The sequence below is a fragment of the Dromaius novaehollandiae genome, chromosome Z, assembly GCF_036370855.1.
Source record: "Dromaius novaehollandiae isolate bDroNov1 chromosome Z, bDroNov1.hap1, whole genome shotgun sequence".
In the NCBI taxonomy this organism is placed as follows: domain Eukaryota; kingdom Metazoa; phylum Chordata; class Aves; order Casuariiformes; family Dromaiidae; genus Dromaius; species Dromaius novaehollandiae.
In genome coordinates, this window is record NC_088132.1 from 43775761 (window position 1) to 43791164 (window position 15404).

Genomic DNA, 15404 nt, shown 5'->3' on the forward strand with positions numbered 1-15404 from the left:
ATACTACATTGACTTAAGGGACTCTAGAGCTCAATATGCTGGCTATTGAAAATCCTATCTTCTTTGAACACAAACTCCAGATACTTTTTGAACTACTGACCTAAAGAAATGTCAGGTCATGTCCATATTAGAGCCAGAGTTCTTCATTCTGTTAATTTTACTACCTAGATTCCTTTGAGTATGACATTTTCGTCTTTTGAAAATGGTACATATTAGGCTATTTGAACAATATCGATTCTCAATTCAACATAATATCCTTCCTACTAACAAATGCCACGTGTAACATAGTATCATTTCTTGTTTTACAACTCCTTCATGGAAAAGAAAAAGAATCTATCAGTTAGCCTATCCAAGATTTTTTTGGCTCTGATGTTATTAGTAACTTTTTTCCTCCAACTTATGCATAGAAAATATCTCTCAAAGTAACAAGTCCTGGTAATATTTCTCACTGAAATACTACCAAGGTTTTTTAATGACTATTTGGATCCATTCTTGGAATGTTCTCTACACTGTGGGAAAATATAATAATAGATGCCCAGAATTTACTCAGTAATGCCTCTTCCACCTTCATTCTCCAAAGTGATTTTTATCCAAACACATTCTGTCTCACTTATGTGCTCCCTTATTTCTTTCTAGTTTCTCACTTCATTCTCATACACCCACTCTAAAGAAACAGGGAAAAAGGAAGGTCAAAATTTGTAGTTATAAGTTAATGTTTGTGAATAGCAGATAATTAACACTTGTTAGCTGTTTAAGTGCTTGTAAATTTGGAATCAGTATGCGATTTTTTTTAATTAATGTCCTTCAAACAATCTACTCAGAACTTCTCTGTCTTTATAAAAGACCTAAAAAAATAAATTGACTGAGCTTGCAGAAGACATCAGCCTTGGTGAAGTGTTAAACAGTGAAGCTATATTCAAACACAGTAATTTAGACCAGTTAAGTTGCTGTTAGAGGAATTCTGCTAAAGTCATGGGCTTAGATTCCATAACCAGCGTTAATCAGACATCCAGGATGAGAAATTGTACAAGGAAGCAGTACTAAAATAATTGAAGGATTATGGTGGATAACCTGATGAGCACAAGGTACTAATCCAATGACATGAAGAACATTAGAACCCTCCCTTCTTGTGCAAGGCAAGAAAACATCAAGTGTGAACAGGGAAACATTAAGAATATTCCCTGCTATACCTGTTATTTACATATACTACATATAACCTTAGAGATATAGAAAATGATCAAAAAACAGCTTAGATACTACAACCTAACAAGTCATTAACTGCCAGGCTAACCAAAATGAGCTGATCAAATGCACGTTCTGACGTGCTGCAAATGTGAAAGCAAACCATAAGGACAGTTTAAAGAAACATGTTTTATTTTGCATTCATAATAGGCTTACAACATGTCCAGCAATTTAAGCCAACAAGCTTTACTTCTAAATTCACAACAGTTCACGTTTACTTCTAATTTATTTCTAGTGTAGCTAAAAAGATACATTAGCTAAAGTGGTAACAGGCTGTGTGAGGGGATAACCTGCTAAAGTACAGTAAATTCAACATTTGCAATCATATGTCAACACTAACTTTTCTGCACAGAAGTCTTAATGTATATTACAAACAGGCAGATATTACTACCTTTAAATAACTAGTTTCTCTGTAAATGACATATTAAGATAGTGAGAATTACCTATCCCTGAACATCTTAAAAGCATTATAAAAGATGTATCAGACCTTGCAATTGTTGTAACATTAATATTTATTCATCTTGACTCCACCGTCTTTCTCCTACAGTAGAAATAGATTCACTTCCAGAATGAGAAAGCTGGACTTCAAAATTTAATCTTTGCATTAGATTACTATACATATTTGTAATACCCCCACAAGACTCCTAAAACAGTACAGATCACTAACTGAAACACTTCATTAAAATTGAATACGTAGGAGTCAATGAACTCACAAGCCTCACCAAAAAGCAAAATAAATTCAACTTGGAAGTATTTGACTTTAAAACCCCCCCCAGTTTATGCCAACAAGCCAACATGATAAATGGCAAACATTCTTCATTCCTGATCAAGTCAAAGCAAAATACCTATACAGGATGCCAATACACAGAAGCAATATTCAAAAGGGGACACAGTACTTGAGGTTTTTTTATGATTATTTCTTAAGCATGCTTTGTCAGCCCCTCAAGACCCATATACACATACCTCTCCAAAGACATTTTTCTACTCCCAGCTTATCTGAGATGAGTTTCAAAAGAATTTTGGGAGGCTGACAGACACTGTCAAATAAAGAAATTCTTTCCAAAGAACTTCTGATAGTACTGGACAATAATTTCAGTTTAATTATTTCTTTAAAAACTGAGGAGAAGCACACTGAAATGTCAAGTCATCATATTCACAAATTCAATTTCTATCCAGTTCAGTAAAGACAAGAAGGAAGAGTTTCACAAGATTGAGTTAAGCACAACAGTCACCTGAACAATTCCATCAGGTCTTCGATTATAGCAATGGTGCTTATGAGCAAAGTTTTGCTACTAGTTAGATGTTTTCAGCATTATATAAGGTAATGATAGCTAGGGCTCCAGTGAGGATAAGAGAAAGATGTATTGCTTACCTGTACTCCTGAAATTTTACTTCTACTTTTTGAAGCAAACAAACAATCCTCAGAATCAACTGCAAGCAAAACTGAAGCAGAAGGAGGGAGCTCAGACAGAGATCCTTGACTGAAGTTTATAGCCTCAGGACTTCTTTGACCATCCTTTACTGATTCACTCAGATTAATCACAGAGTCTCGTATATTTGAAATAATCTCATTATTTTCTGCCAACAAGCGTTCTAAATGGTCTATTTTTTCTTGCAATATTGAAAGCTGGCCCTGGGGGGAAAAAAAAATACAAAAAAGTTGTCAGGCCAATACCTCACGTAGTTTTTTAATTTCAGTTTCACTGTAGTGTACCACACACACACAATCTTTTTTGTTTATTGTATGAAGACAAACTGTGAAAGAAATTGAATCAACACATGAAACCTTCCACTCCCAGAATAAGAGAAAGCAACAAAATTTTCCATTATGAATTTGAATGTATAGCACAAGATCTAATCAGTGATACAGAGATGTTCTTAAAAGTTTCTTAAAAGTTTCGAGTACCAATTACTCCAACTTCAACTTTTTTCATGACCAAAAATTTGCAAAAATCCAGTCTTTTCATTTATTGTATCAGAATACCAAAGGGAAAGCTACTTTTTAGGAAGCAGCTGCATCTCAGGAAATGAGATTAATAGGATGTATACATTTTTGTTTTTTCCTGTACACATAAAATCATATTTCACTATGAAACTCCACAGCTTTTAAAGATACCTCAATAGAATACCCAGTTTCTTCTATTCAGTGAAAGAGAGAGAAATGTTAATAAAACTTTTAATGGGAGGAAAAGATTCCTTAACTGCCTAACCATACCAGTAATCTGTATAATTAGACATTTACAAACATTAAAATAATCCTGTAAAAGACAGCTTAAATTTACAGCTCTGTCAGTCAGAAGGTCATTCCATTACTGAACAGAGGATTTTGTGGTTGATTCTAGCATACACCAGAAGAGGAAGGATAGAGAATAACATCTGCACGAAGTGAAAGAAATCAACCCATCCCCAGCTGAGGAGGGGGAAGACGCATACACCACAGAGAAACTTGACAGCACCTAATTACTGAAGCCTTGGATTACAGGAGGTAGCACAGGAGAAGAACAAGGTATCTGAAAGTGCTACTGCCTTAACTCTCACGTATTTGAACCATCCATTTCAACTGAGGAGGTGAAACTTTTCAGACATGAATGTATTAGTTTTTATAGAATCATAGGAGGCCAGACCATTTAGTGGGTTTCTAAGGTTATCTTGGCTCAAGAGTAATTTCCTTCTTTCCTCAGACTGATTTCAATCTGACAATAATAAGAAAAGAGAGAGAAGAGAAACCCAGTTACTTCACATTATTAAAATTGTGAACAGACCCCAAAATATACAATGTACAATTAAGTTCTGTCAAAAAGATGTTACTGCAACAAAACCCTCTGCAGATTCAGACACTTATGCTTTATCTATTAAATTCAGCATAAGTAACACTGATTCAGTAGAAGGCTAGTTGTTCTGTGATCTATGCTTTTTAATGACCAGTTAAACTTTTTCTTGCACCAATGTCGTTATTAGCATACATTTGTATTATACTGTAGTATTAGCAACAGCCTCAGTAAAGGAGTCTTTTTCCCCTCTTTACAACCATTCCCTTGAGACATGGTTTTGCACTTTCCTTTAAGGTACAAGCTGTTTTCCTCAAATGCCGAATTAGTTCTAACTTTCGTAGTAGTTCCGTTTGCAAAGGATTAAGCCTCCTGTTTAAATTGTGACATGCACTTTCTTTTGAATTATGCTCACTTTGAGAAGTCTACAAGAACAAAAACCATCCCCTATAAAAAACATTCCTATAATTCCATCTCCACAGCAGCTCTTCGCAGTTCTTTAAAAGATAGATTTTATTATTTTTGAAACTTCACAGTTTAAAAATTTCTCTTCATTTTCTGGACTGTGGAAAGTGCTGACTTTTTTTAAAAAACTTGTTTAATAAACCCTGAAAGCAATAACAAGTTTCAAAATGCAACTCAGGTAAACCCTTATTGTTTCCCAAAAGACAAAAATACATTTTGGCAATATACCCAGATTAAACTAATTGATATGTAGGGCAAACATCTTAGAGTCTAAACAGTTTAAAGGCAAATAGTAGAAACCTTTCAAATGTATGAATTGTACAGAAACAAGAAATCAATATGCAGATGATTGGGTACTGGAAAGAAAAAAAGAATAACTGTAGTCCCATGCCACCTGGTGGCACACAAGAAACAACTGAGACTAAAATCTTTCAAATGTTACATTTAAGGCAGTGTATGCATTCCTAAAATTAGCATTTTTCCCTTTCACTGTCTGTGAAACCTAAAAAATGAAAGATTCCTCCACTCAGACAATTAGTAGCCTGTTATGCCACCTACATGAAAAATAAAAACATATAAAATACCAATTGGGGCTTTACAGGCTGCCCAACATAACCTTTGATCTTCTAAATTCCTAAGAAGCTAAGATATGCTGCATCTACACAAGTTATTACCCGCTTCACTACACATGACTGTGGTTCAAAGTTACCAAATACGTAAGCAGCTAAAATGTTGTTCACACCTATCCACAACTCTACGTCCTGCCTGCACAACTATAAAATCAGACAACTATTAAAATTTATATTCCCATTCACGTTCCTTATGGAAACGTCCTACATCTTCCTACAAAAGAACAATTACATACTGTTTAGCAATACACTATTATGTACCTAGTCATACGTTAGACCACCAGTCTGCCTCATGTTACCTAGCCAAGTATTCTCCCTCCAACAGCGGCCAGTAACAGATGCAGAGAAAAAAGTATTACAGACACACCTAGACCCATCTTCCTTTTACACATGCTCCCACTTCCAGGAGAGACAGACTTCCAAAACTGGAGGTCACATCATATTTAATATCTCTAGATGGACCCTTCCTTGAATTTATTACACTTTAAAACTCCAACTATGCTAGGATAGTAAGTCCTACCATTTTACTGTGCATTATGTGAGAAAATATTTTTTTTAAAAACTTTAAGCCATGTAGCTGAGTTCCCTGCTTCTTATGTTACGAGAAATAGTAATTTGTCCCCTGCTCATCTTCAAGCAATAATGATTTTATAGACTACCATATCCTTTCATCAGCAATTTATTTTCTAAGCTGGAAAGTCTACTTCAGATTCTGAAGAGCAGCAATTCTTAAAAGTATGTTAAATGCAGAACTGCTGTTAACTGTGCAGCTAGATACTGCTATTTGGGGGTGAAAATCCTTACAAAGTCCTCCCACTCAGAAACTAACAAAGGACACTCATTAGGACTCTTCTCCTGTCTCCTCTGAAGACTGAGACCCACGGTGGCCCTTTTATAAAGCATTTAAACATGCCATCTACCAACTCAGCTCAAATGCAAAACACTTGAAAAGCTACAGTTAAGAACAAACTTATGGCCTCCTACAGCACCCAAGTTAAAATCAAAAAACAGCCCTATCTTAGATTTTATTTCTATTGTGAAATGCATTGGCCACAGAAGTTAACTTTAAGATGCAGCAATATCACAAACTAGAAATGGGCTCAAGTTTCCATTCAGTAAGAAAATAGTCAAAATAGTGTTGAGAATCCATCTGTAAATTTAAAATTTCATGTGGATCCAGGGCATACAGAAACTACCTGCTTTTTTCATTCCACACTCAGCTTTTCTCCTTACTTATTTTAAATAGGTAGTAGACAATGCTTAGAATGTAGTACTCAATACTAAAGCTTTTTAAAATAAGAGATAAACATGAAGAATATTCCAAGTCTTCAAGGCAACAAAATTAACATGTGGAAACAAAACAAATTCAGTGTCAAGCTTTTTAAAGGCAGGCAACTGAATTGCACTGCCCAGCACAAATTATTAAAGGCAAATAGTACACAACAGTGAAGTTGCACTAAATGTTTCATTTTACTGATTTATTATGTGCTAGTAATGGATGTCGACTTACCAGTAAAACATATTAGAAACATTTTACGGGAACTCCAAACTGGTACTAATTAAAACATAAATATAGAATAAAAGAAACATAAAACAAAACATAGCAGCCCTATTCATGAATAAAATTGTACTCTAACAGTATTTTGTTTTAAATTAAAGTTTGAAAATTTTCCACTCACTAGGGTTTTTTGTGTTTGCTTTTTAAATCTTACAGCAGAGATGCATTAATTTTACCTCAACAAATTCCACCCAAATTCTTGTAATCTACATGGCATTGTAGATACTGGATAGCAAAATTTGGTTAACTGCATAATTTATAACTGTCAGCAGACTTCCCCCTGAGTTTAGGGCATTAATTCTTCTCAGAAAACAAGTAATCCTGATCCAACATTGCAAATCCTTCCTACCAGCACAGAAAATTGGAAGGATGCTTTTTGGGCAAGTATGGCTGAATTCAAGTGGAGATCATTAAAGAATGTTCTGTGAATCTACATACTTGTTTTACATAAGGAAATGCAATGTAAAATTATGTGAACCACCTGACCTATACAATCAGTTAATGTTTTTATAACTTGGGTTTAAACATCTTTCTTCTATTTCTCTCTGCCCTTATGTATTAATGGATTGTACAAATAAAGATTTTACTTAAAAAGCAAGAAAGGCAACCTTGCTGTCACTCCACAGAGATGGCAAATACTACTACACGAAGAAGTGCAAAGGATCAACAAACCCAACAGTGAAAATAGGTACAGCTTCATCGGTAAAAGAATGGCATCATGCGAACAGCGTATCTGTTCGCAATCCCCATGGTTACCCAGGGTTAGATGGAATCAACTAAATCTTTCCATGTACATTTTTATTTGAGAACAGCACAGACCAGCTCGTTCTCCACCCATTTGGAACAAAGGCAGTCCATACACGTTAGCTGCACTGGGCAACCGGCTGTTACCGCCACATGAATCAACTACATAAACAGTTCCTTCTGCTTCAGTCTTAACCCTTCGGCAGTTTTCATGCCCCAAATATTCCATAACAGCCTGCTTTCTCCACTGCCCTCTACTTCTCCTTCTCCCTTTGCTTCTGACACTGGTCAGATCTGTAGCAAGTCTAGGACTCTCACCAGGAGGAGTGCACAGCCGCCCAGCACGAGGAGGAAAACCCAGCGACACAAGGAAAGATCAGGCTGCTTCATTCCAGGGAGGTGGGGAAGGGACACTTTCTCCCACTTAAGCTTTCTACATTGTAAAGAGCGCATTAGCTGCAGCTTTCACTTTCTCACTGAACATCCACTTCCTCTTCATATGCCCGTTGAAAGCAACTGCATTTAATGATCAGTCCATCAGGAAAAAGGCATCCAGCCTAAATAATTAAAGTGGGAATATGACAGGCTGGCAAATCAGGAAATCTCATGAGAACAGGCAGGCAATAGAGACTGCTGGGGTTAAGTCAGCTAGAACTTGGTTATTACATGACTTGAGAGTCAGACAGCAATCACCAAGCATTTACTTCAAAAGCAGGCAGCATCCATTATCCTTCTCACCCAGAAAAATGCGCAGGAGACTGCAGTGGACAGGCAGTGTCCTGCTTGAGAGGCTCTGGGGCACAGAGGAGCTGTGGTGAAAAAGAAAAATAAATAAAAAAAAAAGTACTGCACTGAACAGTTCTTGAGGTGACATGGACTTCAAGCCAAGGTTGTCACCTATACAGATTTACAGCAGTAAGTATTGAGGAAACTGGACTCATGAAGTCTTACTTTCTGGCTGCACTGAATTGCAGCCATCTTAATCACTGTCTCTACCAGTCTCTTGTCAATAACTATTTCCAGGTATATCTCCACAAATCACATACAAAGCTCACGCCAGAAGTTAACTAAAATCTTGCTACAATCCTCTGAACAGATGGCAACATATTAGGCTGGCAAGGCCAGAAAACATTCTCTGCTCACTGTTAGAGTACTGTGCAATGAACAGAACATGCTAAATGTAGAATTTAAATGGTCATCTCCTGTACAGAAAAAGCAAGCTTGTAAAGGCTAAAAATACAGCCTAATAAGTTTCATCAGGTATTCACACTGCAAGGTAGGACAGAGTAAGAACAAAAAACAAGCATCCAAAACGTCAGTCCAGAGCACAAGTCAAGGTTTAAAGCCTGTACTAATCTAGGCAGAAAGAGTCTACAGAGAAACCCTACCTTTAAAGCACCATTCAGAACAGGCCCCACTTTGGGGAGGCACTGGAATTCACCTGAACTAAGTGCAGTACAAAACAAAGGTCTTCTCTCTTAAAATGAAAACATTGTATTCCAAAGCTGAAGCAGTCTGACAAACAGATTCTAAGAAGCTGATGGACTTCTACATTCTGCTTTACCAGAGTTAGAGATAGCAGAAATAAGTATTTGATATACTATTGTTCTAGATTTAAGTTTCAAATAATTTACGGAAAGTGAAATATGACATGCTGTTAGTAACTAATTAGACACCATCTTCACCTGATTTGGGGGCAGGGAGAAAGAAGAGGGAGATGGAGGCAGACCTAGAAATATTTTCTGTTCTAGAGTCACTTACTCAGGCTGATGTTTTTCATTTTGTATTTTGAAATACCCTATTTTCAGTCTTTATTTAAATGACTAGCAGTGCAAAAATGGCAAAAATGGCATTGAGAGTATGGGCATTTTAGTGATACTTATTTCTATTTGAACAAGTCAAAACTTTAAAAAAAAAAGTAAAGTAAGAGAAAACTAGGAACCTTTCTCTCTCCATTTAATTTACAGAGTTTAAGCTAGGCATTGATCTTAAGTAGCAGAAGTAACTGTTCTCTCTCATAAGTCTTGTTGCTACCCTTCTGAAAAAACACATTTTGCTCAATATTTTGCACCAAATTTAAGACTGTAATTGAAGAGGGCTATTAGCCTCTGCTTGGCTAATTTTACTGTTTACCCAAAACTTTACATAAAGTACACAAGCAACAGAGACAAATGCACCCTGTGAATACCAGGAAGTACGAGGAATTCTTACTGTCCTATGATTATATTTGACCCTCTTCCTTTACAACAGACTAAAGGTTCAACAGAAAAAATTTTAAGTTCTCCTTATCTTACATTCAAGGATATTCTTGTGATACTCAAAGGCTTTCAGATTGTGGACTTTGGTGTAGTTAGTAAGTTTTTGGTTATTTGTTTGTTTTAAAAAAAGTCAGCTTGTTTCAAGTTCAGGTAAATGACGATTCCTTTTGTGGGTTTCTTCAATGAACATTCAATATCCTCTGACAAGAGAGCTACCAGAATGCTACTAAAAGTCACTGTGCTTGCAGTTTTTCAGTGCTCAGAAGTCAAAAAATGACAACTTCAAAATTAAGTACAACCTTAATTCTAACCATCCACATTTTAGAGTAATAAAAAACATTTTCCAAATACCTGATCATACAGCTTCCTATACTTTGTCATGCAGAAGTGCTGTATTTTGTTACATGCATAGGTTAGAGTATATAAGCAGTTATTTAGAAAACAGGAAGCGTACAGACTTGCTGATGCTGAAGGGAGCAGAGGTGTGCATTGCACAGAATTGTGGCATAATAGCTACTAAGCATGAGCTGATACGTTGTAGCTAGAGCTGCCTCCCTGAGACAGGGCAAACTGCATGCAGTGCTTCCTTATAGTAAGGGAAGTACTACCTCAGCAGTACACCAGAACACAAGTTGACAAGACCACATTGTTTAATACACAGACTCAGCACTGCTGGTGCTTCTGACATATATTTGGTCCTAATTTTCTATTACTATTGCTCCACCCTACCATGAGTCATCTCTTTTTGGCCAGCTGGTACTACTTTCAAATTATTGGCAAGCTCAGATGAAATAACACTCCATACTGCAACAATCTCTGCTAGTGCCACTTGTGCAGAAGTATTTGACATATCATGTAGATTTCTTGAAAACAGTAAGCCAGCAAAGAAGCTTTAGCAGTAGCATCAACAGCCAGGCCCTTAATGCTTTCCTGGAAGGACACAGAGGGAAAATAAATAAATAAGCCAGCTCCTTTTAGAGGGACTGTACTTGATCATCTCTTTAATGCAATGCAACTTCTGAGCCATAAAAATATTTACAATACATTAGAAGATCAGAGCAAGGTTCAAATAATGGTGGTCAAAGGCATTAGAGGCTGAGAGAGAGATTCGAATAAAGCTTGTTAAAAAAAAATCAAAACACTAAGTATGGATGTTGCTACATGTGAAACCAAAACTGTGCTGCTAACATGGGGAAGTTTGTGCTTTGACTTGCAAAGGAAAGACTGAAAATGAAAAAGAGCAATAACTCGGTCCTGCTCTCATTATCAACCGGAATCATGGCAGAGATGAGTTTTAAAAATGTATTTACAGAAGCAGCTTTGCGCACTGTAGGAATATTTCCCATAAAAGCCAAAGCAAGCTGTGTGAAAGTGTTTAGGAGAAAAAACTAAGTTCCAAAGCATCACCCATCTGGCAGTTTCAGAGGATGCTGTGTTGTGTTGCTGTGTTGCCTTCCTAAGGCAGAAATTCCACTGACTACATACAGGCCATATATTTCTGAAGCAAGATATTCCCACAAAAAATCCTCCTCTTTAATTAAAAACCTGGATTTTTAATGTTTTACTTGGTCCTAAGAGTATCCCATGCATGTTTAGGTTAAATCAAGTAAAAATTAGAATCCAAAAGAAATACAAAATATTAGAATATGCAACTCAGAATATTTTACCAACTTCTGTAAACGAATAGCTTTTATGGGTCTGTTCTAATTCAAAGTAAAGTTAGTTGAGAAAACGAGGAAAGTTAGCTTAATGATTTTTCCTATTTGGGTCCAAAATACAGAATAGATTTATCTGTGCTTATCAGTATTTAGTATCTGTCTGTATACAGTAGCACAAGTTCTTCAAGATAAGCTACCTATGGACATTCCACTTTAGTCTTGTTTTGAATTAAGTTTTCACTTATCAAGATCAGTTTAGTCCAGGAATCACTTGTGCCTCAAACTCAGGGCACACAAGACAATGCAGGACTAACCACCACATCAAGTCTCTCCCCACTGTATAGTCCTAAGATTTCTCTTAGAGAACTCTTACACAACAATCTATGGTGACAACTGGGACAATAATTAACTACGGATCTAAGGCTACTCCTCCACCTTCAGCCTGTCGCTGCACACATTGTGTCCCGTCCTAAGACAGGATACCAAGCTAAACAGACCTTTAGTCCGATCCAGTGGTATCATCCTCACATTCAGTATCATTCAGTTTAGAAACCAGTGTAACCATTCTAGTAACACTGCCTAAGCTGAGAAGGGCAAAACAAAGTAGATGCCAAGGCCTGTAAGTCCCTGAGCAGGTCCTCCCTAAAGGCTGGTGACCACTCTGAGGGGATTCTGAGCTCAATGCTCCAGAGGCTCTTTCATGCTCGTTCCTGTCCCGAGACATGTTCTCGGTAAGAGCTTCAGAGACCCACCCCATAGCCACACTGAAAGAAGACAGAAAAACAGTGAAAGATGGGGGAGAGGTCCCACAGAGAAGTACCAGAGTCCAGGATATACTCTAGCACGAAGAGATCCTACAGTGGGTAGAAACAAGCTCTGGGAGAAAGATAGAGCTTCTGATATGCCAGAACTCTTGAGAACAACATATCTGACAGCCAAGATCTATAAAGATAGAAAGCATAAATTTTGATGCAAGAATAACTACTACAGGACAGAGAGTAATAAATATCAATGTATTGTAGTACCTAATTTTCCAAAACTCCAGTTCTATGGCACCCTACAGGTCTTCTGATACTGCATTTTAAACTACGATCAACACCAATGATGACAAGACTATAAATCACCTTCATGAGCTCAAGTTCTATTACAATTGCCACAATGTTATCTTACCATGCATAGTGTGGACAATGTTCACTTTAAGAATGACAACTGATGGCAGCTTTTGCAAAGAGACCTGAAAATACACAGGCTATGTACTTAATGATATTATCACTGCCTCCCAAGCCAGACCACAGATTCTCTTTAACACAGCAGTGAAAGGCATTAAAAACATTTGGTTGCAGGATATGTGAAGGCATCTGTCTACAGATATTTACCCATCTCGGGGGATTTTCTCCAAAAAATTATTTCCCCAGGACATTTCTGTTGGCATCCTTAAACAACTACTTGAACTCTCAAACTGAAGAGCAAGCTCAAGAAGGATAATTCTTGACCACGTTGGTAGATAAGCCTGGAAGAAGATGGATTCACAAGCCTGAGTCTGATGCACACTACCCTGAGAGCAAGAAAAGAAAAGGTGGCTGGAAGAAACTGTGGAAAAGTTCCAAGACTTAGCTACTTTATACAAGTACAGATTAACAACTACAATATCAAAAAAGAATAATCCTAGAAAAACAAAATTTCAACTCTGCCCCTTGATACGAAACCAAACATTCTAGAAAGGAATTGGAGTGCCAGTCCCAACCATTTATTGTACTGCTGGTATGAGGCACAACTATCCTTCAGATGAATGCAGACCAGCCGGGCACTGAGAGCTAAAAAATCCCAACTCTGATCCTGATTGCATTTATAACAAAGCCTAGACAGACAAGCACTTACAAGCCCTTTTCAGAGCTCAATGTATGCCACATAGATTGGAAGGAGAAAACTAATCAACACCCAACTTCCAGGGCATGAAATGTCAAGTATGTTGTTATAAGGACTGTACACAGGAACAGCAAAGTTGAAAGATTAGCACATTGTCAGAACAGAAAGAGTAATGAAGTGGATCTATCCATTAACTTGTAGGGAAAATACTTTTTTTTTTTTTGAAGAAAAAAACTTCTGACCTTTGTAACTGTGAAAATAGGAGTATGCAAAGCAACATTGCCTTCTTATATCTACAGATATGGACAATCTACTGCTGCCATAGCTTTTTATAAACAACAGCTTGAAGCTGTTACATCTGTGGCTAGTTTCACTTATACTGCACTGAGTTCTGGCAACACTGCACTGACAAAAAGTTTTGTCAGTTGAGGTAGAATTACAGCTGTTGCTTTCAAATATTGGTGGTGACTTCTGTTCTACTCCTTATCTTTTATATTAACTTTAAACTAATGTGTTAGAGGGCTCACGGCATCTGCTAAGTTCCAGAGGTTTTGCAGTTGTAAGAAAGTGAAAAATTTCTATTCAGAACACTGTGGGCAGCAAAAGGAAATGACAAAATCAAATTAATATCATCTGTAACTTCCTGGAAAGACAAAGTAACATGAAGGAAAACTGTAACTATTCATCCCAAAGGAAGGACTCAAACCAAATGACAAGCAGAAGGTTCTCCAGTAAGGAGAAGCAGCCTCAAAGAAATATAGATATGGAAAGTGGGGAGGGGAAAGAGAAAAGAAAAAAAAAACATTTTCTTTGGAGCTGACAGAATGTTCTAGAAGATAAAGAGGAGGCAGTGGGGGAGAAGGCAAAACATCTGTTTTTGGTGGGCTTCATCATGTTGAAGGAAGAGATGTTATACCAGATTAAGGTACCAAGCCAAAGGCTGGTAAGAGATAGAGCTATGGACTAATGTTGCAGTATAGGACACTGGCAGGACTTTAATAACAAGATATTAATAATGGAAAACAAAAATTTCTAATATATCTCCTGTATTCACTTAAGGGTTTTGAACCAAACCCTGGCATTTAACAAAAGAGCAGAGGACACCCATGTACAAGTTTTCCTGTTCTATTCTTTGCCTGGATTCAGTTCAGCTGATGGAATAAAGACACGTGATTTACTAATGTGGGATTCTGACCATATCACCAAACCAGTATTTATGCCTTCCCCCACAACCCCCCTTTTTTAAAAAAAAAAAAAAAAAAAAAAAAGTATTACACATGGTATTACTCTTCTGCTGAAGCTATATATTGAACAGACACAGCTGCAGTAGTCTGGGCTTGCTCTCTTCTTCTAACCTTTTTTCCTGTTCTCTTAGTTTCCCTGAAAACTGGTGGCCAACCTCTGAACTGTAACTTGAAGCACAAAAGGCAGGATAGGTCTGTGCTCTCTCTTTATGCTTAAGCCAACGTTTTTAATCTTAAACAGAAATAAAATGGCATGAATTATTATTATTTTTGCATTAAGTAAAGAATTAGTGACATTCTATCAGGGAAATAAGATTTACTTTTTAAATAAGCCTTTTGAGTTCTTACATTCACTTGAAGCCTCACTGCTGCACTAGTACGCACTTTCATTTGTTTTATTTCCCCAAGACAATAAATATGGTGCAAGCATAAATAAACTATACCTTTATTACTTGGTTTTCTGTAACTTATTTTGGTCTACTACTGTAAGAAAAGAAAACTATTAATACTATTAATTAACTATTATCAGTATTCTAGCACAGCATACTACGTGCTCTCTGAAATATTTTTTCTGACCGTAGATAAATATTCCTTGTATCAACGGTACCATGATAAACAGCTGTTAAAATTCCTTCCCGCACCCCGACAGCAAGGAAAAGCGAGGGACCATAAACGCTTCGCTTAACCCCGCAGCGCAGTCAGGTAAAAGGCGGCAAGAGCTCCGAGGTAAGGCTCAGTGAGAACGAAAGCGGCAACATAAAGTCGGCATCTCTCTAAACCTACCTGTTGATGTCATGGTCGAGGTTCACCCTCGAGTTCTCACTTTTCGGTACCGACTCCTACCTGTACCCAGCAGCAGTTTCCGAAGCGCAGAGCGAGCCCCCCGCCGCCCCCCGCCGGCCACCCGGGAGCCGCCCGCGCGGCCCCAGCGCGGCCCCGCCGCCAGCGCCCCTTCGCGCCCGGCGCGGCGCC

At 37.5% G+C, this 15404-nt stretch overlaps 1 protein-coding gene across 1 annotated transcript in view; it reads right to left on the reverse strand.

Annotated features, from left to right (window-relative positions):
- The window catches only part of LOC135325064 (alpha-mannosidase 2-like), a 125631-nt gene that overhangs the window by 109078 nt on the left and 1149 nt on the right, over window positions 1–15404 (reverse strand). Inside the window, exon 2 of the mRNA XM_064502500.1 lies at window positions 2615–2875. Coding sequence (XP_064358570.1) covers window positions 2615–2875 — 261 coding nt within the window. The remainder of the gene's footprint in view (window positions 1–2614; window positions 2876–15404) is intronic.